We start from the raw sequence: 21,851 nt of genomic DNA, 5'->3' as shown, positions 1-21,851 counted from the left end.
AACACGATCGCATCTGCGCATGTGCAGGATTGACGTCATTTCCTTTTAACTTGTGTTTACACGACGGAGATTCTGCAACCTTTTTGAATGTTGTGTTTTATTTATGAAAATAAAAACGTACATAACACAGATGTAGGGGGTTACAATAAAATAAACAAATACGTACACATGTATGCCCGATTAGATGTTGATTATCTCTCTAAGAATTGGTTACAAATACAGCCAATGACAGCGCGGGAAAGTGTATGAATACATCACGTAGTACTTGATTGATTGTTTAAGTTGTTGCACACATTCTTTGCAATAAAGACGATCTTCTTTGCGTGACTTATTTGCAGCTCTTCTATATTTTTAAACAGTCTCCAAAAATGCCACAAGATGGCAGTAGTGTAACGTCATTGATGTCAGAGTTTTCTGCAAAAAATATTTCTTATGGACTTTATTTATCTTCCCACTTCGACCGCATTTATGAGGCTCTTAACATACATGAAAACTCGCCAATTTTCCGCAGGTGCATCAAGTTCGGCGAAAAATGTTAAGTTTGTAGGCCCGAAAATAGTTGAATTATATACATAACGGTATACATATTTATATATGTATACCGTATGTATACATACCAATCTGGCGCCCTAGGCAAGATTTTAGGTGGCGCCCCCCCACATCGGCAGTGAAGTGTATATACTCACAAGAAACCGAATAGCTTTGTCTTTGACCTTTTTTTTTTTTACTTACAACTATACCTAATATATAAAGGGGTGGAAAAGTGACTATTACCTGCAGGGCAAACATTAGCTAACCAGAAGGCAATAACAATGTAAACAAAAACACCTGCTTAAAAGATCTAATACAAATGTCCCTGAGGAATGTAAGGTGGGAGTACTGTAATTACCTAACGTTACATTATTATTGTCCATAACAATTTAGCCCCCTCCACAATCTTAACCCGACGTTAAAACAGAACTAGCTATTTATTGATTAGCAATTGCCGAATCATGTAACATTAGCTTAATGCTAAAAAGCCAGGTTACTATCACATTCTGTAACAGACAAATAATTTCATTTAGGCTAACGTTACCTACCTGCTACCTCTGTCTTTTCTCGTTTCTCCTCCTCTTCTTTTCTCTTTTTTCTTCCCTGGGCACCTGACAGTTTTGGCCGTTTTGACATCTTGTGTTGATTTTTTGATGTGGTGACGTCCAAAAAGAGTCATGATACGGGAAGGGGGGGGGGGGGGGGCGCACCGTGCGGGGGGAAGGGGGGGGGGGGGGGGGGGGCGTAATGTTGTAACAAATAATATTTCTATTAAATAGGCTTTAATTTGCATTTTAATTAACGTGGGATTATTTTTTGTATTTAGAAATAACAGTACCAACTTTTTTTCTTTCTTTTTTTCTCCAACATTTGTGGCACTGGCGTGGCGCCCCCTGATGGACGGCGCCCTTAGCATTTGCCTATACGGCCTATGCCACGGGCCGGCCCTGTGTATATATATTACATATATTTATATATGTATACCGTATGTATACATATTTATATATGTATACACATGCATGTCAGTGACGTGCGGTGAGGTTGATGGCTGGTGAGGCACTGACTTCATCACAGTCAGATTTACAAACATATGAACCCTAAAGAGTATCTTATTCACCATTTGATTGGCAGCAGTTAACGGGTTATGTTTAAAAGCTCATACCAGCATTCTTCCCTGCTTGGCACTCAGCGTTAGAATTGGGGGTTAAATCGCCAAAAATGATTCCCTGGGCGCGGCGCCACTGCTGCCCACTGCTCCCCTCACCTCCCAGGGGGTGATCAAGGGGATGGGTCAAATGCAGAGGACAAATTTCACCACACCTAGTGTGTGTGTGTGACAATCATTGGTACTTTAACTTAACTTTAACTTTACACATACAAACAGTAGCACACAAAAAAGCACATATAATAAAAAAAAACTTTATTATGGTTGTGCTGGATTAATGCACCCCCGTCGTAGATTGTACCCCCTGACGGGAGTGTTGTATCAACTAAAGCCCATACTTAAACTTTCCACGTGCAAGATTGATGATTAATCTTTTTAAAAAGTTATTTAATAAGAAGCCAAAAAGTGCAAAAACAATAATGTTCATGTTGGAGGAGTTGTGAATGAATGAAATATGAAATCCGTGCTGCAGTCTGCAGGTGTACCTAATGTTGTGGCCCTGCGGTCGTTCGCGGCTCCTCCAACGCGAGCATTGTTGTTTTTGCACTTTTTGGCTTCTTGTTGGGTGACTTTTTTGAGTGGGTTTGGTCTTGCACGTGGGGGTTTTGGGTGTGGGCTTTGGTTGGTGGGGCACTCCCGTCAGGGGGTGCGTTCTACGGCGGGGGTGCATTAACCGGCACAAGGAGGCGGGATTACTGCGAGCCTCAGCCAGTGCGTCTTCGCAGCAGTTTTATGATTGTTCAGCACAAGAAATACGTTACACACATACAGTTGTTGACAAAATACACTATACATTATATACCTCAGCTAACTAAACTATGTAAATGTATAATATAATTCATATAGCAATACGGTCTCACTGCACAGCAGGCCAGCAGTTAGCCGAGTCATTGCGCAATCCATGTTGAGGCACTGAGTGACGTGCCTCAACTGGCTGCTGTTCACCGCACCGTCTCTTCTCAGTATTTGAACGGCAAATGTGAAAATTCAGCGATTTTGAATAAAAATAATCTAAAACTGGTGAAGTTAAATGGAAAATAACTTTATAGTATAATCACTGGATACATATAACAATTTAATTATTTTTTTTTCTTTTTACATTTTTTTTCTTTCCTTGATGGCAGGTGAGGCCCCGCCTTACCTGCCTCTAGTGACTGCACGTCACTGATGTATGTATATATACATATGTATTTACATGCATATATATATACATGTACACATATATATTTATATGTGTATATATGTATCAATCAATCAATCAACCAATGTTTACCTATATAGCCCAAAATCATGAGTGTCTCAAAGGGCTGCACAAGCCACACCGACATCCTCGGCTCAGATCCCACATCAAGGCAAGACAAAACTCAACCCAATGGGGTGACAATGAGAAAGCTTGGAGGGGACCGCAGATATGGGGATAATAATAATACTTACTTCGTCTTACTTACTTAATAATTCTTAACAAATAACCCGGCCCATAATGTAATGCAGTGTTTTTCAACCTTTTTTGAGCCAAGGCATATTTTTTGCGTTGAAAAAATCCGGAGGCACACCACCAGCAGAAATCAGTAAAAAACGAAACTCAGTTGACAGTAAAAAGTCGTTGTCGCAATCGTTGGGTATGAATTTAAACCATAACCAAGCACTATAGCTCTTGTCTCAAAGTAGGTGTACTGTCACCACCTGTCACATCACACCCTGACTTATTTGGACTTTTTTGCTGTTTTCCTGTGTAGTGTTTTAGTTAGGATAGGTCTTTAGGATAGGATAGGTCTCTTTTGTCATTACAACAAGTACAATGAAACTATGTTTTCGTTGTACTTGTACTTGTATTATGTTATTTTGGTGGCTTTTTTTTTTTTTTTGTATTTTCCCAATATTTCCCGCATCTACTTTGTTTTAGCGATCAAGAATATTTCAGTTGTTTTTATCGTTCTTTGTGGGGACATTGTTGATCGTCATGTCATGATCGGATGTACTTTGTGGACGGCCGTCTTTGCTCCGCAATAAGTCTTTGCTGTCGTCCAGCAATCTGTTTTTGTTTACTTTGTAGCCAGTTCAGTTTTAGTTTTGTTCTTCATATAGCCTTCCCTAAGCTTCAATGCCTTTTCTTAGGGGCACTCACCTTTTGTTTATTTTTGGTTTAAGCATTAGACACCTTTTTACCTTCACACTGCCTTCCGCTGTTCCCGACATCTACAAAGCAATTAGCTACCGGCTGCCACCTACTGATATGGAAGAGTATTACACGGTTACTCTGCCGAGCTCTAGACAGCACCGACAATCAACAACAACACATCATTTGCAGATTATAATTACTGGTTTGCAAAAAATATTTTTAACCCAAATAGGTGAAATTAGATAATCTCCCACGGCACACCAGACTGTATCTCATGCTAGTGTGCCGCGGCACAGTGGTTGAAAAACACTGATGTAATGTATGTGAAACCGTCAGTGAGGACAGTCCTGTGTGGAGTGACTCTCACATCTGTGTCTTCACAAGGACTTCTACTTTAAAAGCTTAAACTATACAAGTGAGATTTGTTCAAATACTACCACACTACTAACATTGTAAAGACAAACAAAACCAACTTAGATTGTGTTATTTGTAAAATGTGACATTTGAAACTTGATGAACTGGCATGTCCTTAATTATGACTTGGCTTGAGACTTTGCAATAAAGACTTGCAAAAGACTGACTTTCAAGCACAACTGAAGGCAAGACAGCAGTGGAAACAGGAAGTATTCAACACAAAGTGGGAAAAAAAGGACCAGCACATCAGAAATCAGAGTACACAAACTACAGTGACCCCTGCTGGAATAACCAAGCTACTGGCTACACAACAAATAATAATAGGATTTGCATTGTACACACAATAAATAAATCAGTAATGATCTTATTGTCATATTTCCTCCACATTCTATTAAATAATAATCTACATGTAATTTGATGATTCATGTGATCGACAACATTATTAAAGCATTTTCATAGAAATATTTGTGACCTATTCCTATTTAATTCCTATTTAATGTGTTTGATGACCTCCACACAAGTTTAGTTGAAGAAAGTTTGTAACAACCATGTTTTTTTTTTTAACAATTTATTATTTATTATTTGAACAGAAAAAAACTATGTTTTGACAATGTTGAGGGATCAAAGTTGTTTACAGTTTTTATTTAAAATGTTTTTTTTTTTTTTTTTTACATCATTTGGCGTTTTAAACTACTATAGGTTATCAGTAGATGCTTTCGCTACCCGGTTGTTGAAAGAAGAAATATTAAACAGACTTTATTTTGAAAAATCTGACGTAATGTAAGAAACGGAAGGTGCTGACTTTTGGCGCATGGGCAAACGGATCTAGGAGCTCAAAGACTTTGACGGCAACAAAATGGCGGAATGAACGGCAGTGGCTTCCTAAAGAAGATTACATTTTACGATCTACGAACTTTATAGATGGTCAAAGACTGAGTTTCTTCTTGAGCCCGCCTACCGGAAGTTGAGTTTGGAGCGACGGCGCGTTAGCGGAAGTGAAGATTGAAGACTTGATAGAAGATGGACGACTACTGCTATGCTAAGATGGCGACGTCAGTGCCACCAACTTCCAGCAATTCCCCAACGGAGAAAAAGATGAAAACTGAAGATGAAGGTGCGTGAGTCCAAGTTTTGTAACATGAAAGTTATCATAAGCCGTTAAACGAGTGATGAGAAATTAGCCCACTTCAATGTAAACAAAGAGCCGCCATGATTGTTAGCTTGAAGAAGGCATCCATCCATCCATCCATCCATCTTCTTCCGCTTATCCGAGGTCAGGTCGCGGGGGCAACAGCCTAAGCAGGGAAGCCCAGACTTCCCTTTCCCCAGCCACTTTGTCCAGCTCCTCCCGGGGGATCCTGAGGCCTTCCCAGGCCAGCTGGGAGACATAGTCTTCCCAACGTGTCCAGGGTCTTCCCCGTGACCTCCTGCCGGTCAGACGTGCCCGAAACACCTCCCTAGGGAGGCGTTCGGGTGGAATCCTGACCAGATGCCCGAACCACCTCATCTGGCTCCTCTCCATGTGGAGGAGCAGCGGCTTTACTCTGAGCTCCTCCCGAATGACAGAGCTTCTCACCCTATCTCTAAGGGAGAGCCCCGCCACCCGGCGGAGGAAACTCCTTTCGGCCGCTTGTACCCGTGATCTTGTCCTTTCGGTCATGACCCAAAGCTCATGACCAGGGGTCCCCAAACTTTTTGACTCGGGGGCCGCATTGGGGGGCCGGGCTGAATATATATATACATATATATCAGCAGAGGCGGGTAGAGTAGCCAGAAATTGTACTCAAGTAAGAGTACTGTTACTTTAGAGATGTATTACTCAAGTAAAAGTAAGGAGTAGTCACCCAAATATTTACTTGAGTAAAAGTAAAAAGTATGTTGTGAAAAAACTACTCAAGTACTGAGTAACTGATGAGTAACATACACACACATATCATATATATATATATATATATATATATATATATATATATATACACACACACACACACACACATATATACATATATATATATATATATATATATATACATACATTGATATATACAGTATATAATTTATATATTTTGTTTTCTTTTGCCGTTTTTGTTTACATGTTAATAGTGTTTTAATTAATATACATGCATGTTTAACACATATAGATTCCTTTCTTTCATGAAGACAAGAATATAAGTTGGTGTATTACCTGATTCTGATGACTTGCATTGATTGTAATCAGACAGTGGTGATGACAAGCGTCCACGTTTTCAAATGGAGGAGAAAAAAAGTTCCTCCTTTCTGTCTAATACCACATGAAAGTGGTTGGTTTTTGGCATCTTATATGTCCAGCTTCCATATTCGTTTTTATACACTTTACAAGAAATACATTGGCGGCAAACTCCGTAGCTTGCTAGCTTGTTTGCGCAGGCTTTCGGAGACTCTTATTTTGAAAGCGCAGGCGCGATGGAGCGGCACTTTTATTGTGAAGACAGGAACTGTGCAGTCAGTCTTTAGGCTTTTGACGGGATGTACGGTCGAAATAAAAAATTGTCTTTTTTCCTTCACACTTTTGATTGATTGATTGGAACTTGTATTAGTAGATTGCACAGTACAGTACATATTCCGTACAATTGACCACTAAATGGTAACACCCCAATAAGTTTTTCAACTTGTTTAAGTCAGGTCATGGCTCTGTTTGATTGGTCCAACGTCACCAGTGACTGCATCTGATTGGTGGAACGGAGTGAACGTCACCAGTGACTGTATTTGTTGAAACGCAGGCACTATGAAGGTCTGTCTGACAGACCAAAACAAACAAAGCGTGCATTAACAGATCGATAAAAATTAGTAGCGAGCTGAATGTAGATAAAAGTAGCGGAGTAAAAGTAGCGTTTCTTCTCTATAAATATACTCAAGTAAAAGTAAAAGTATGTTGCATTAAAACTACTCTTAGAAGTACAATTTATCCCAAAAGTTACTCAAGTAGATGTAACGGAGTAAATGTAGCGCGTTACTACCCACCTCTGTATATACATATATATCAGTGACGTGCGGTGAGGTTGATGGCTGGTGAGGCACTGACTTCATCACAGTCAGATTTACAAACATATGAACCCTAAAGAGTATCTTATTCACCATTTGATTGGCAGCAGTTAACGGGTTATGTTTAAAAGCTCATACCAGCATTCTTCCCTGCTTGGCACTCAGCATCAAGGGTTGGAATTGAGGGTTAAATCACCAACAATTATTCCCGGGCGGGGCGCCGCTGCTGCCCACTGCTCCCCTCACCTCCCAGGGGGTGATCAAGGGGATGGGTCAAATGCAGAGGACAAATTTCACCACACCTAGTGTGTGTGTGACAATCATTGGTACTTTAACTTAACTTTAACTTTACACATACAAACTGTAGCACACAAAAAAGCACATTTAATTTAAAAAAAAAACGTTATTATGGTCTTACCTTTACTTATAAGTGCGGGAACAGTGGTGTTCGTGTTGGAGGAGTTGTGAATGAATGAAATATGAAATCCGTGCTGCAGTCTGCAGGTGTACCTAATGTTGTGTCCCTGCAGTCGTTCACGGCTCCTCCGGCGCGAGCAATGTTGTTTTTGCACTTTTTGGCTTCTTGTTAAGTGACTTTTTTTGGGTGGATTCGGTCTTGCACGTGGAGGGTTTGGGTGTGGGCTTTGGTTGGTGTGGCGCTCCCATCGGGGGGTGCAGTCTGCGGTGGAGGTGCCTTAACGGGCACCAGGAGGCGGGATTACGCGAGCCTCAGCCAGTGCGTCTTCGCAGCAGTTTTATGATCGCTCAGCACAAGAAATACTTTACACACATACAGTTGTTGACAAAATACACTGTACATTATATACCTCAGCTAACTAAACTATGGAAATGTATAATATAATTCATATAGCAATACAGTCTCACTGCACAGCAGGCCAGCAGTTAGCCGAGTCCGGAATCCATGTTGAGGCACTGAGTGACGTGCCTCAACTGGCTGCTGTTCACCGCACCGTCTCTTCTCAGTATTTGAACGGCAAATGTGAAAATTCAGCGATTTTGAATAAAAATAATCTAAAACTGGTGAAGTTAAATGGAAAATAACTCTATAGTATAATCACTGGATACATATAACAATTTAATTTTTTTTTTTTCTTTTTACATTTTTTTTCTTGCCATGATGGCAGGTGAGGCCCCGCACGTCACTGATAGATATATATATATATATATATATATATATATCCCACCTTCCGTTTATCTCGAAAATCCTCGAAAAAATTGTCGCACAGCAGCTAAATGAACACTTGGTGTCTAACAATCTCTGTGAACCTTTTCAATCCGGTTTCAGGGCAAATCACTCTACGGAGACAGCCCTCGCAAAAATGACTAATGATCTACTGCTAACGATGGATTCTGATGCGTCATCTATGTTGCTGCTTCTTGATCTTAGCGCTGCTTTCGATACCGTCGATCATAATATTTTATTAGAGCGTATCAAAACACGTATTGGTATGTCAGACTTAGCCTTGTCGTGGTTTAACTCCTATCTTACTGACAGGATGCAATGCGTCTCCCATAACAATGTGACCTCGGACTATGTTAAGGTAACGTGCGGAGTCCCCCAAGGTTCGGTTCTTGGCCCTGCACTCTTTAGTATTTACATGCTGCCGCTAGGCGACATCATACGCAAATACGGTGTTAGCTTTCATTGCTATGCTGATGACACCCAACTCTACATGCCCCTAAAGCTGACCAACACGCCGGATTGTAGTCAGCTGGAGGCGTGTCTTAATGAAATTAAACAATGGATGTCTGCTAACTTCTTGCAACTCAACACTAAGAAAACGGAAATGCTGATTATCGGTCCTGCTAAACACCGACATTTATTTGATAATACCACCTTAACATTTGACAACCAAACAATTACACAAAGCGACTCAGTAAAGAATCTGGGTATTATCTTCGACCCAACTCTCTCCTTTGAGTCACACATTAAGAGTGTTACTAAAACGGCCTTCTTTCATCTCCGTAATATCGCTAAAATTCGTTCCATTTTGTCCACTAGCGACGCTGAGATCATTATTCATGCGTTCGTTACGTCTCGTCTCGATTACTGTAACGTATTATTTTCGGGTCTCCCTATGTCTAGCATTAAAAAATTACAGTTGGTACAAAATGCGGCTGCTAGACTTTTGACAAGAACAAGAAAGTTTGATCATATTACGCCTATACTGGCTCACCTGCACTGGCTTCCTGTGCACTTAAGATGCGACTTTAAGGTTTTACTACTTACGTATAAAATACTACACGGTCTAGCTCCAGCCTATCTTACCGATTGTATTGTACCATATGTCCCGGCAAGAAATCTGCGTTCAAAGAACTCCGGCTTATTAGTGATTCCCAGAGCCCAAAAAAAGTCTGCGGGCTGTAGAGCGTTTTCTATTCGGGCTCCAGCACTATGGAATGCCCTCCCGGTAACAATTAGAGATGCTACCTCAGTAGAAACATTTAAGTCCCATCTTAAAACTCATTTGTATACTCTAGCCTTTGAATAGCCCCCCTTTTTTTTAGACCAGTTGATCTGCCGTTTCTTTTCTTTTCTCCTCTGCTGCCCCCTATCCCTTGTGGAGGGGAGGACACACAGATCCGGTGGCCATGGATGGGGTGCTGGCTGTCCGGGGTCGGGACCCGGGGTGGACCGCTCGCCTGTATATTGGTTGGGAACATCTCTGCGCTGCTGACCCGTCTCCGCTCGGGATGGTTTCCTGCTGACCCCACTGTGGACTGGACTCTTACTGTTATGCTGGATCCACTATGGACTGGACTCTCACAATATTATGTTAGACCCACTCGACATCCATTGCATTCGGTCTCCCTAGAGGGGGGGGGTTACCCACATATGCGGTCCTCTCCAAGGTTTCTCATAGTCATTCACATCGACGTCCCACTGGGGTGAGTTTTTCCTTGCCCTTATGTGGGCTATACCGAGGATGTCGTTGTGGCTTGTGCAGCCCTTTGAGACACTTGTGATTTAGGGCTATATAAATAAACATTGATTGATTGATTGATATATATATATATATATATATATATATATAATGTGTATGGATGGATGGATGGATAATATATATATATATATATATATATATATATATATATATATATATATATATATATATATATATATATATATATATATATATATATATAGGATGGATAGATGGATGGATGGATATATACATATATGCATTGTCTTTATAATCCGTTTTGTCATTTAACATCAATTAACATTGATGGGGACGGCGTGGCGAAGTTGGTAGAGTGGCCGTGCCAGCAATCGGAGGGTTGCTGGTTACTGGGGTTCAATCCCCACCTTCTACCATCCTAGTCACGTCCGTTGTGTCCTTGGGTAAGACACTTCACCCCTTGCTCCTGATGGCTGCTGGTTAGCGCCTTGCATGGCAGCTCCCGCCATCAGTGTGTGAATGTGTGTGTGAATGGGTGAATGTGGAAATACTGTCAAAGCGCTTTGAGTACCTTGAAGGTAGAAAAGCGCTATACAAGTATAACCCATTTATCATTATTTATTATGTTCATCAACATTTAACATTGTCACGTTATCGATGGGAAAATTCATTTTTTGACAGTATGTTTGGCCTGAGCGGCAAGGAGACACCGAGAGTAACAAGCGGTAGAAAATGGATTAGAAAGGAAAGATGAAAAAAATAATTTTAAATTAAAATTAAGAAAAATTAAAAAAAAATTTTTTTTACTTTACTTGGGACTTCCCGTGGGCCAGATTTTGGATGCTGGGGTGGGGCCGGATCCGGCCCGCGGTCCATAGTTTGGGGACCCCTGCTCATGACCATAGGTGAGGATGGGAACGTAGATCGACCGGTAAATTGAGAGCTTTGCCTTCCGGCTCAGCTCCTTCTTCACCACAACGGATCGATACAGCGTCCACATTACTGAAGACGCCCCACCGATCCGCCTGTCGATCTCACCATCCACTCTTCCCCCACTCGTGAACAAGACTCCGAGGTACTTGAACCCCTCCACTTGGGGCAAGATCTCCTCCCCAACCGGGAGATGGCACTCCACCCTTTCCCTTTTCCACTGCCTTGTAGAAGGCATCCATCCATCCATCCATTTTCTACCGCTTATTCCCTTTTGGGGTCGCGGGGGGGCGCTGGAGCCTATCTCAGCTACAATCGGGCGGAAGGCGGGGTACACCCTGGACAAGTCGCCACCTCATCGCAGGGCCAACACAGATAGACAGACAACATTCACACACTAGGGACCATTTTAGTGTTGCCAATCAACTTATGGCGTGCAGTGGAGTTCAAATCAGAGGCGATGAAAGAATGCAAAAGTCAAATGAAGAAACTGAAAGCGCAAAAACCACCGTTTGTGTAAAGAAAATAATGACTTGAAAGACATTAGTGAAGTTAGTTTCACGTTGAACATTGGATATTGGATATTCTTCTCTGCAGCCACAGCGGAAGTTCACCCTCACTGTGCTTAGAAAATCCTATAATTTGTATTCCGACACGTGACTTCTTACCGGTGTTGTGTCAAAATGTGAGTGCCTGCCAAAAATTGATTTCCAGTCGCGGGAGCGCGCTACGCACCTGCATTTCTTGGCTTGGTGTGTCCACAGGAGATTACTAGGTGTAAGACAAACACTTTGTCTTCCTGGTTATTGTATCGTTACGTGTTTGACATTATTTAAGACTTTATTATGTCCGGAAAATGACAGTTTGCCTTTTTTGTGGTATTGATGAGATTTAAACTTAAAGGGGAACATTATCACCAGACCTATGTAAGCGTCAATATATACCTTGATGTTGCAGAAAAAAGACCATATATTTTTTTAACCGATTTCCGAACTCTAAATGGGTGAATTTTGGCGAATTAAACGCCTTTCTATTATTCGCTCTCGGAGCGATGACGTCACAACGTGACGTCACATCGGGAAGCAATTTTCTCAAACACATTACAAACACCGAGTCAAATCAGCTCTGTTATTTTCCGTTTTTTCGACTGTTTTCCGTACCTTGGAGACATCATGCCTCGTCGGTGTGTTGTCGGAGGGTGTAACAACACGAACAGGGACGGATTCAAGTTGCACCAGTGGCCCAAAGATGCCAAAGTGGCAAGAAATTGGACGTTTGTTCCGCACGCTTTACCGACGAAAGCTATGCTACGACAGAGATGGCAAGAATGTGTGGATATCCTGCGACACTCAAAGCAGATGCATTTCCAACGATAAAGTCAAAGAAATCTGCCGCCAGACCCCCATTGAATCTGCCGGAGTGTGTGAGCAATTCAGGGACAAAGGACCTCGGTAGCACGGCAAGCAATGGCGGCAGTTTGTTCCCGCAGACGAGCGAGCTAAACCCCCTGGATGTCTTGGCTCACACCGTCCCTTATGCCACCGAATATGATCAAGAGAAGAATATCGACCCTAGCTTCCCTGGCCTGCTGACATCAACTCCAAAACTGGACAGATCAGCTTTCAGGAAAAGATAACGGATGAGGGTATGTCTACAGAATATATTAATTGATGAAAATTGGGCTGTCTGCACTCTCAAAGTGCATGTTGTTGCCAAATGTATTTCATATGCTGTAAACCTAGTTCATAGTTGTTAGTTTCCTTTAATGCCAAACAAACACATACCAATCGTTGGTTAGAAGGCGATCGCCGAATTCGTCCTCGCTTTCTCCCGTGTCGCTGGCTGTCGTGTCGTTTTCGTCGGTTTCGCTTGCATACGGTTCAAACCGATATGACTCAATAGCTTCAGTTTCTTCTTCAATTTCTTTTTCGCTACCTGCCTCCACACTACAACCATCCGTTTCAATACATGCGTAATCTGTTGAATCGCTTAAGCCGCTGAAATCCGAGTCTGAATCCGAGCTAATGTCGCTATACCTTGCTGTTCTATGCGCCATGTTTGTTTGTGTTGGCTTCACTATGTGACGTCACAGGAAAATGGACGGGTGTATATAACGATGGTTAAAATCAGGCACTTTGAAGCTTTTTTTAGGGATATTGCGTGATGGGTAAAATTTTGAAAAAAATTCGAAATAAGCCACTGGGAACTGATTTTTAATGGTTTTAACCCTTCTGAAATTGTGATAATGTTCCCCTTTAAAGGACTGTTGTCAGTCCCATGTTGATGTGATAAAACCTCTTTCTTGTTTGGAAGATACATACAATTGTTATTTCTTGTTATTTCTTCCTGCACATAATAAATATGCATAAAGTGTTTGGCTGTATTAATTAATGTAAAATTGTCATTAAATGTAATATTGCCTGACAAAAAGTGATTCAACGTAATATTTTGATATGTACACATCGCATATTAACACACACATATTGTAATAGAATACCCTTATGAGCATTACATATATCAAAATCAAGTATCTACTGTACTGTTTACTTGTTGAAATACCCTTTAGAAAGATAAAATATACCCAAACGACCACTTTGCTGCTGCCAAAGATTGATTCAAAGTAATATTTTAATACTGACACATCTTATCTCTGCAGATTTTACTAGAATACCATTGTGGGCATTACATATATCAAAATAAAGTACCTACTGTACTGTTTACTTGTTGAAATACCCTTTACAAAGCTAAAATATATATGCTGCCAAAAATGTATTCCAGATAATATTAATAATAATAATAATAATTAATAAAATGTCATAGCATTTCTCTAAAAAAACAATATTATACGGTCAAGGTCGTTCCCTACCCGTTCCCCTGATACCACGTCACAGGAATCAGGCGTGCCGTTTAACGGAGTTTTAATTAACATGCGATGCCAAGAACGATCTTTCAGTACAATCTTTTCAGATGTCTGTCTCTCCAGTTCCTCCCACACTCTCCTCCGCTGGCCACTCACTGTTAAAGACAACAGCTGATTAGATTAACACGTACCACCTGCGAAATCTAATCACCTGTGTCTCGCCGTCCCGCACATGCCCCGCCCCTAGTCGATGGTGCTCCGCCCTCAACACTATTGACAGAGGCGGTGACCTTTGCTCCTGCACCGCACTGATCACATCCTCCCCCCCACATATACATTCTGAAAATGTAAATGATAGCAAGAATATCACTAGCAAACACTTTGTTTAAAGGGTTTTTACTGTAGCAAAATTCTAAATAACTAAAGAACTTGAAATCAATTTTTGGCAGCAGCAAATTGGTCGTTTGGGTATATTTTAGCTTTGTAAAGGGTATTTCAACAAGTAAACAGTACGGTAGGTACTTTATTTTGATATATGTAATACTCATAACTAAGGGTATTCTAGTAAAATATGCGTGTGTAAATATGCGATGTGTAAATATCAAAATATTACGTTTAATCACTTTTTGTCAGGCAATATTACATTTAATGACAATTTTACATAAATGAATACGTCCAAACACTTTATACATATTAGAGATGCGCGGATAGGCAATTATTTCATCCGCAACCGCATCAGAAAGTCGTCAACCATCCGCCATCCACCCGATGTAACATTTGATCAGAACCGCATCCGCCCGCACCCGCCCGTTGTTATATATCTAATATAGACGATGCAAGGCATTAGTGAGGTTAGAAAGCTTTTGCCTGTTAAAGAAAGGAGACTGATCCAATGCAGTGCAGACATTCGCGTGCCACGCTGTCACGACCCAAACGCACACCAGTGCGCAATCGTATGGGAGCCGCGCTGAGCGCACCTCCAAGCGCGTCTCGCTGCCGGCGACGGCCGCGTATGAGCCCGACGCTCCAGCGCCATCCATTTTCAGGGCTAGTTGATTCGGCAGGTGGGTTGTTACACACTCCTTAGCGGGTTCCGACTTCCATGGCCACCGTCCAGCTGCTGTCTATATCAACCAGGGTGAGCCCCACCCCTTTCGTGAGCGCACTGCGCGCGGAGTGACCCCTGTTACGCGCCCCCGGCAATGGGGGTGGCGGGCAGGTAAGCTGCGCGGGCGGAGCGCACGGAGTGACCCCTGTTACGATACCCCGGCCACGGGGGTGGCGGGCAGGTAAGCTGCTTACCTGCTGCGCGTGACGCCGGCCGCGGCGAAGGCGGACGAGGCGGGGTGTCGGTGCGGTGGGCGCGGTGGTGACCCTGGACGTGCGTCGGGCCCTTCTCGCGGATCGCCTCAGCTACGGCTCCCGGTGGGGCCCTCTCGGGGGAAGGGGCCTCGGTCCCGGATCCCGGCGAGGCGTCCCTTCTCCGCTCCGTAAAAGTGTCCATCTCTTTTTTTTTTCTTCTTCTGTTGTGGCATATGCTGCAGGTGCCTGCTCGTTTTTCGTATGTGGGTAACAACATTTAACATATATTTCCGAATTGGTTTAACTGCCACCCGCCTGAATCTATTTAAAATCTAATTTTTTTTTATTTCAACCACCCGACCCGACCCGACCCGCGGATAAAATCTAATTTTTTTTTATTTCATCCGCCCGATCCGCGGATAAACCGCGGACTCCGCGGTTGTGCCCACAAACCGCGCATCTCTAATACATATCAATCAATCAATCAATGTTTATTTATATAGCCCTAAATCACAAGTGTCTCAAAGGGCTGCACAAGCCACAACGACATCCTCGGTACAAAGCCCACATAAGGGCAAGGAAAAACTCACCCCAGTGGGACGTCGATGTGAATGACTATGAGAAACCTTGGAGAGGACCGCATATGTGGGTAACCCCCCCCCCTCTAGGGGAGACCGAATGCAATGGATGTCGAGTGGGTCTGACATAATATTGTGAGAGTCCAGTCCATAGTGGATCCAACATAATAGTAAGAGTCCAGTCCATAGTGGGGCCAGCAGGACACCATCCCGAGCGGAGACAGGTCAGCAGCGCAGAGATGTTCCCAACCGATGCACAGGTGAGCGGTCCACCCCGGGTCCCGACTCTGGACAGCCAGCACTTCCTCCAAAAGAAAAGAAACGGCAGATCAACTGGTCTAAAAGGAGGGTCTATTTAAAGGCTAGAGTATACAAATGAGTTTTAAGATGGGACTTAAATGCTTCTACTGAGGTAGCATCTCTAATTGCTTCCTGCACATTTATTATGTGCAGGAAAAAATAACAGTTACAATTGTGTGTATCTTCCAAACAAGAAAGAGGTTTTATCACATCAACATGGGACTAACAGTACTCCTCTCAATCTCATTAATACCACAAAAAAGGCAAACTGTCATTTTCCGGACACGATAAAGTCTTAAATAATGTCAAACACGTAACGATAAAATAACCAGGAAGATAAAGTGTATGTCTTACACCTAGTAATCCGCTGTGGACACACCAAGCCAAAAAAATGCAGGTTTAGCGAGCGCTACGTGCTCCTGCAACAGGAAATCCATTTTTGGCAGGCATTCACATTTTGGCACAACACCGGAAGTGAAAACCGACGGTGGTCAACAAAGCTAAGAGGGCTGTTGTACAGCAAGCAGCGTGCGGACTATCAGAGTACACAAGAGGCCTAAATCTTCCTGCAAAAAGCCGATACGAGAAAAAAAATGAAACTATGTAGAGAAATACATTCCTATACTTTATCTAAAAAAGATTTGTCAGTTACGTTTAGATTACGTCGGTTGCGTTCCCAGACATATCAAACAATTCTGCCCCAGGCGCCATTCTAAACGACAAAACAGAGGAAAAACTTGGAAAAGCATGGAGGTCTACAACTTATTTGTGTGTGGCTGGGTCAAGGATATTGGTATCAAGACTCTCTCAGATAAATATGCATCGTTTTTGCTTGGGTAAGTTTGCATTTCATGATTTAACTACACGTCGACTGCATGTTTGTTGTTGTGTATGGGGGTTCATTTTTGCCTTCATTACGAAAGCTTTTTTTTTTTTAAAGGGGAACATTATCACCAGACCTATGTAAGCGTCAATATATACCTTGATGTTGCAGAAAAAAGACCATATATTTTTTTAACCGATTTCCAAACTCTAAATGGGTGAATTTTGGCGAAATAAACGCCTTTCTAATATTCGCTCTCGGAGCGATGACGTCACAATGTGACGTCGCATCGGGAAGCAATCCGCCATTTTCTCAAACACCGAGTCAAATCAGCTCTGTTATTTTCCGTTTTTTCGACTGTTTTCCGTACCTTGGAGACATCATGCCTCGTCGGTGTGTTGTCGGAGGGTGTAACAACACGAACAGGGACGGATTCAAGTTGCACCAGTGGCCCAAAGATGCCAAAGTGGCAAGAAATTGGACGTTTGTTCCGCACACTTTACCGACGAAAGCTATGCTACGACAGAGATGGCAAGAATGTGTGGATATCCTGCGACACTCAAAGCAGATGCATTTCCAACCATAAAGTCAAAGAAATCTGCCGCCAGACCCCCATTGAATCTGCCGGAGTGTGTGAGCAATTCAGGGACAAAGGACCTCGGTAGCACGGCAAGCAATGGCGGCAGTTTGTTCCCGCAGACGAGCGAGCTAAACCCCCTGGATGTCTTGGCTCACACCGTCCCGAAGATGAGCAAGAGAAGAATATCGACCCTAGCTTCCCTGGCCTGCTGACATGAGGGTATGTCTACAGAATATATTAATTGATAAAAATTAGGCTGTCTGCACTCTCAAAGTGCATGTTGTTGCCAAATGTATTTCATATGCTGTAAACCTAGTTCATAGTTGTTAGTTTCCTTTAATGCCAAACAAACACATACCAATCGTTGGTTAGAAGGCGATCGCCGAATTCGTCCTCGCTTTCTCCCGTGTCGCTGGCTGTCGTGTTGTTTTCGTCGTTTTCGCTTGCATACGGTTCAAACCGATATGGCTCAATAGCTTCAGTTTCTTGTTCAATTTCGTTTTCGCTACCTGCCTCCACACTACAGCCATCCGTTTCAATACATGCGTAATCTGTTGAATCGCTTAAGCCGCTGAAATCCGAGTCTGAATCCGAGCTAATGTCGCTATAGCTTGCTGTTCTTTCCGCCATGTTTGTTTGTGTTGGCATCACTATGTGACGTCACAGGAAAATGGACGGGTGTATATAACGATGGTTAAAATCAGGCACTTTGAAGCTTTTTTTATGGATATTGCGTGATGGGTTTAATTTTGAAAAAAACTTGGAAAAATATAATAAGCCACTGGGAACTGATTTTTAATGGTTTTAACAATTCTGAAATTGTGATAATGTTCCCCTTTAACTGTATTTATCTAACTGTTTTTTTGGGGGGGGGGGGGGGGGGGGGGTTTGCATCAAATTGTGATGACAATTTCATTGAAATAAAATTTAGTGATTTAAAATTTGGTGTATAAAATTCAGTGCCGAAAAAATTGGGGTAACAGACTGTCTGATTGTGGCGGTCCGCTCCCTGTATGATCAGTGTCAGAGCTTGGTCCGCATTGCCGGCAGTAAGTCGGACACGTTTCCAGTGAGGGTTGGACTCCGCCAAGGCTGCCCTTTGTCACCCATTCTGTTCATAACTTTTATGGACAGAATTTCTAGGTGCAGTCAGGGCGTTGCGGGGATCCGGTTTGGTGGCTGCGGGATTAGGTCTCTGCTTTTTGCAGATGATGTGGTCCTGATGGCTTCACCTGGCCAGGATCTTCAGCTCTCACTGGATCGGTTCGCAGCCGAGTGTGAAGCGACTGGGATGGGAATCAGCACCTCCCAGTCCGAGTCCATGATTCTCGCCCGGAAAAGGGTGGAGTGCCATCTCCGAGTTGGGGAGGAGACCCTGCCCGAAGTGGAGGAGTTCAAGTACCTCGGAGTCTTGTTCACGAATGAGGGAAGAGTGGATCATGAGGTCGACAGGCGGATCGGTCCGGCGTCTTCAGTAATGCGGATGCTGTATCGATCAGTTGTGGTGAAAAAGGAGCTGAGCCGGAAGGCAAAGCTCTCAATTTACCGGTCGATCTACGTTCTCATGTACAAATTCCAATCCGGCTTCAGAACTAACCACTCTACTGACACATGCCTTCTCTATCTGAGCGACCACATCAAACATGAGGTGGACGCGGGCAAATACTGCGACATGGTCACGCTGGACCTTCAGAAGGCCTTTGACTCCGTTGACCACGCTATACTGTTGGATAAGCTCAGAACAATCGGATTTGACAAAACCTCATCGAGCTGGATGCAATCTTACTTGGAGGGGAGGGAACAGGTGGTAGAGATGAACGGCACCGTGTTCCCCCCCTTCTCAGTGAGCTGTGGAGTCCCCCAAGGCAGTATATTGGGGCCTTTACTGTTCCTAGTATACATAAACGACTTGTCATCAGCATGCGACTGTGAATTGTTCTTGTTTGCGGATGACTCGGCCCTGCTGGTATCAGACAGGGACAAGTCACAGGTGGAGAAAATACTCAGTGCTGGACTCTGTAGAACTTGCACCTGGCTCGCTGACAACAAGCTATCCATACACTTGGGTAAAACAGAATCCATCCTGTTCGGGTCCCACATAAACCTTAAGAAAGTCAATGACTTCACTATAAAAGTGGGTGACATTGTTATCACCAGGAAAGATGAGGTCACCTACCTAGGTTCCATTCTAGAGGCTAATCTTTCCTGTGATAAAATGGCAACCAAGGTAATAAAAAAGGTCAACCAACGAACAAGATTTCTCTATAGAATCTCCTCTCTGGTCAACAAAAGCACCATGAAGATTCTGGCGGGAACTCTTGTTCAACCCTTTTTCGATTACGCATGCACCTCCTGGTACCCTAGCACCTCCAAAACCCTCAAATCTAGACTCCAAACATCCCAGAACAAGCTAGTCAGATTACTTCTAGACCTCCACCCCAGATCACACCTCACTCCTACCCACTTCTCCAAAGTGGGCTGGCTCAGGGTGGAGGACAGAGTAAAACAACTTGCACTGAGCCTGGTCTATAAAATCCGCTACACCTCCCTGATACCGAAGTACATGTCAAACTACTTCCTTAACGTAAATGACCGCCATAACCACAACACCAGGGGGAGCTCCACTAACCACGTTAAACCCAGATTCCGATCTAACAAAGGTCTTAACTCATTCTCTTTCTATGCCACATCAATGTGGAATGCGCTCCCAACAGGTATAAAAGAAAGGGCATCTCTATCCTCCTTCAAAACCGCAATAAAAGTACACCTCCAGGCAACTTCAACCCTAAACTAACACCCTCCTCGGATTGTTGTTAATAATCAAATGTAAACAATCCAATGCAGATATTTTTCTTATATCTTCTGATCTCTCTCTCTCTCTCACTATGTCCACTACTTGCTGTACATATCCTACCAAGTCAGACCTACACTGTTTCAATATCCATTTCTCTGTTCTCAATTGTTAAATAACTGATGATAACAACCAAACCTAACCCCCCGCCCCCTCCACACCCCGAATTGTAAATAATGTAAATAATTCAATGTATACACCCTGATGATTATCTTGTGTGATGACTGTATTATGATGATAGTATATATCTGATAGTATATATCTGTATCATGAATCACCCCGACTTAAACAAGTTGAAAAACGTATTCGGGTGTTACCATTTAGTGGTCAATTGTATGGAATATGTACTTCACTGTGCAACCTACTAAAAAAAGTCTCAATCAATCAATCAATCCCATCCTCATCTATGGTCATGAGCTTTGGGTTATGACCGAAAGGACAAGACCACGAGTACAAGCGGCCGAAATGAGTTTTCTCTACCGGGTGGCGGGTCTCTCCCTTAGAGATAGGGTGAGAAGCTCTGTCATCCGGAAGAGCTCAGAGTAAAGCCGCTGCTCCTCCACATGGAGAGGAGCCAGATGAGGTGGTTCGGGCATCTGGTCAGTATGCCACCCGAACGCCTCCCTAGGGAGGTGTTTGGGGCACGTCCGACCGGTAGGAGGCCACGGGGAAGACCCAGGACACGTTGGAAAGACTATGTCTTGGCGGTCCGCTCCCTGTATGATCAGTGTCAGAGCTTCGTCCGCATTGCCGGCAGTAAGTCGGACCCGTTTCCAGTGAGGGTTGGACTGCACCAGGGCTGCCCTTTGTCACCCATTCTGTTAACTTTCATGGACAGGTCTCTGCTTTTTGCGGATGATTTGGTCCTGCTGGCTTCATTTGGCCAGAATATTCTGCACTCACCGGATTGTTTCGCAGCCGACTGTGAAGCGACTGGGATGAAATTCAGCACTTACCAGTCCATGGTTCTTACCTGGAAAAGGGTGGAGTGCCATCTTCAGGTTGGGGAGCAGATCCTGCCCCAAGTGGAGGAGTTAAAGTATTTCGGGGTCATGTTCACGAGTGAGGGAGGAGTCAATCAATCAATCAATCTTTATTTATATAGCCCTAAATCACAAGTGTCTCAAAGGGCTGCACAAGCCACAACGACATCCTCGGTACAAAGCCCACATACGGGCAAGGAAAACTCACCCCAGTGGGACGTCGATGTGAATGACTATGAGAAACCTTGGAGAGGACCGCATATGTGGGTAGCCCCCCCCCTCTATGGTAGACCGAAAGCAATGGATGTCGAGTGGGTCTGACATAATATTGTGAGAGTCCAGTCCATAGTGGATCCAACATAATAGTAAGAGTCCAGTCCATAGTGGGGCCAGCAGGACACCATCCCGAGCGGAGACGGGTCAGCAGCGTAGAGATGTTCCCAGCCGATGCACAGGCGAGCGGTCCACCC

At 43.3% G+C, this 21,851-nt stretch overlaps 1 protein-coding gene across 2 annotated transcripts in view; it reads left to right on the top strand.

The window, feature by feature from the left end:
• The first annotated feature begins 5,067 nt into the window (after positions 1–5,067).
• The window catches only part of LOC133619216 (uncharacterized), a 19,458-nt gene continuing 2,674 nt past the window's right edge, over positions 5,068–21,851 (top strand). Inside the window, exon 1 of one of the 2 annotated variants that reach the window (XM_061980152.2) lies at positions 5,068–5,343. In XM_061980152.2, coding sequence (XP_061836136.2) covers positions 5,250–5,343 — 94 coding nt within the window. In that variant the 5' untranslated portion in view covers positions 5,068–5,249. Of the gene's footprint in view, positions 5,348–21,851 lie in introns of both variants that reach the window. The other variant, XM_061980153.2, reaches the window with a different exon arrangement.

The sequence above is a fragment of the Nerophis lumbriciformis genome, linkage group LG20 (genome assembly GCF_033978685.3).
Source record: "Nerophis lumbriciformis linkage group LG20, RoL_Nlum_v2.1, whole genome shotgun sequence".
Lineage (NCBI taxonomy): Eukaryota > Metazoa > Chordata > Actinopteri > Syngnathiformes > Syngnathidae > Nerophis > Nerophis lumbriciformis.
Note: the sequence above shows the minus strand (reverse complement) of the source record. Positions and strands in the feature narration are given on the sequence as shown.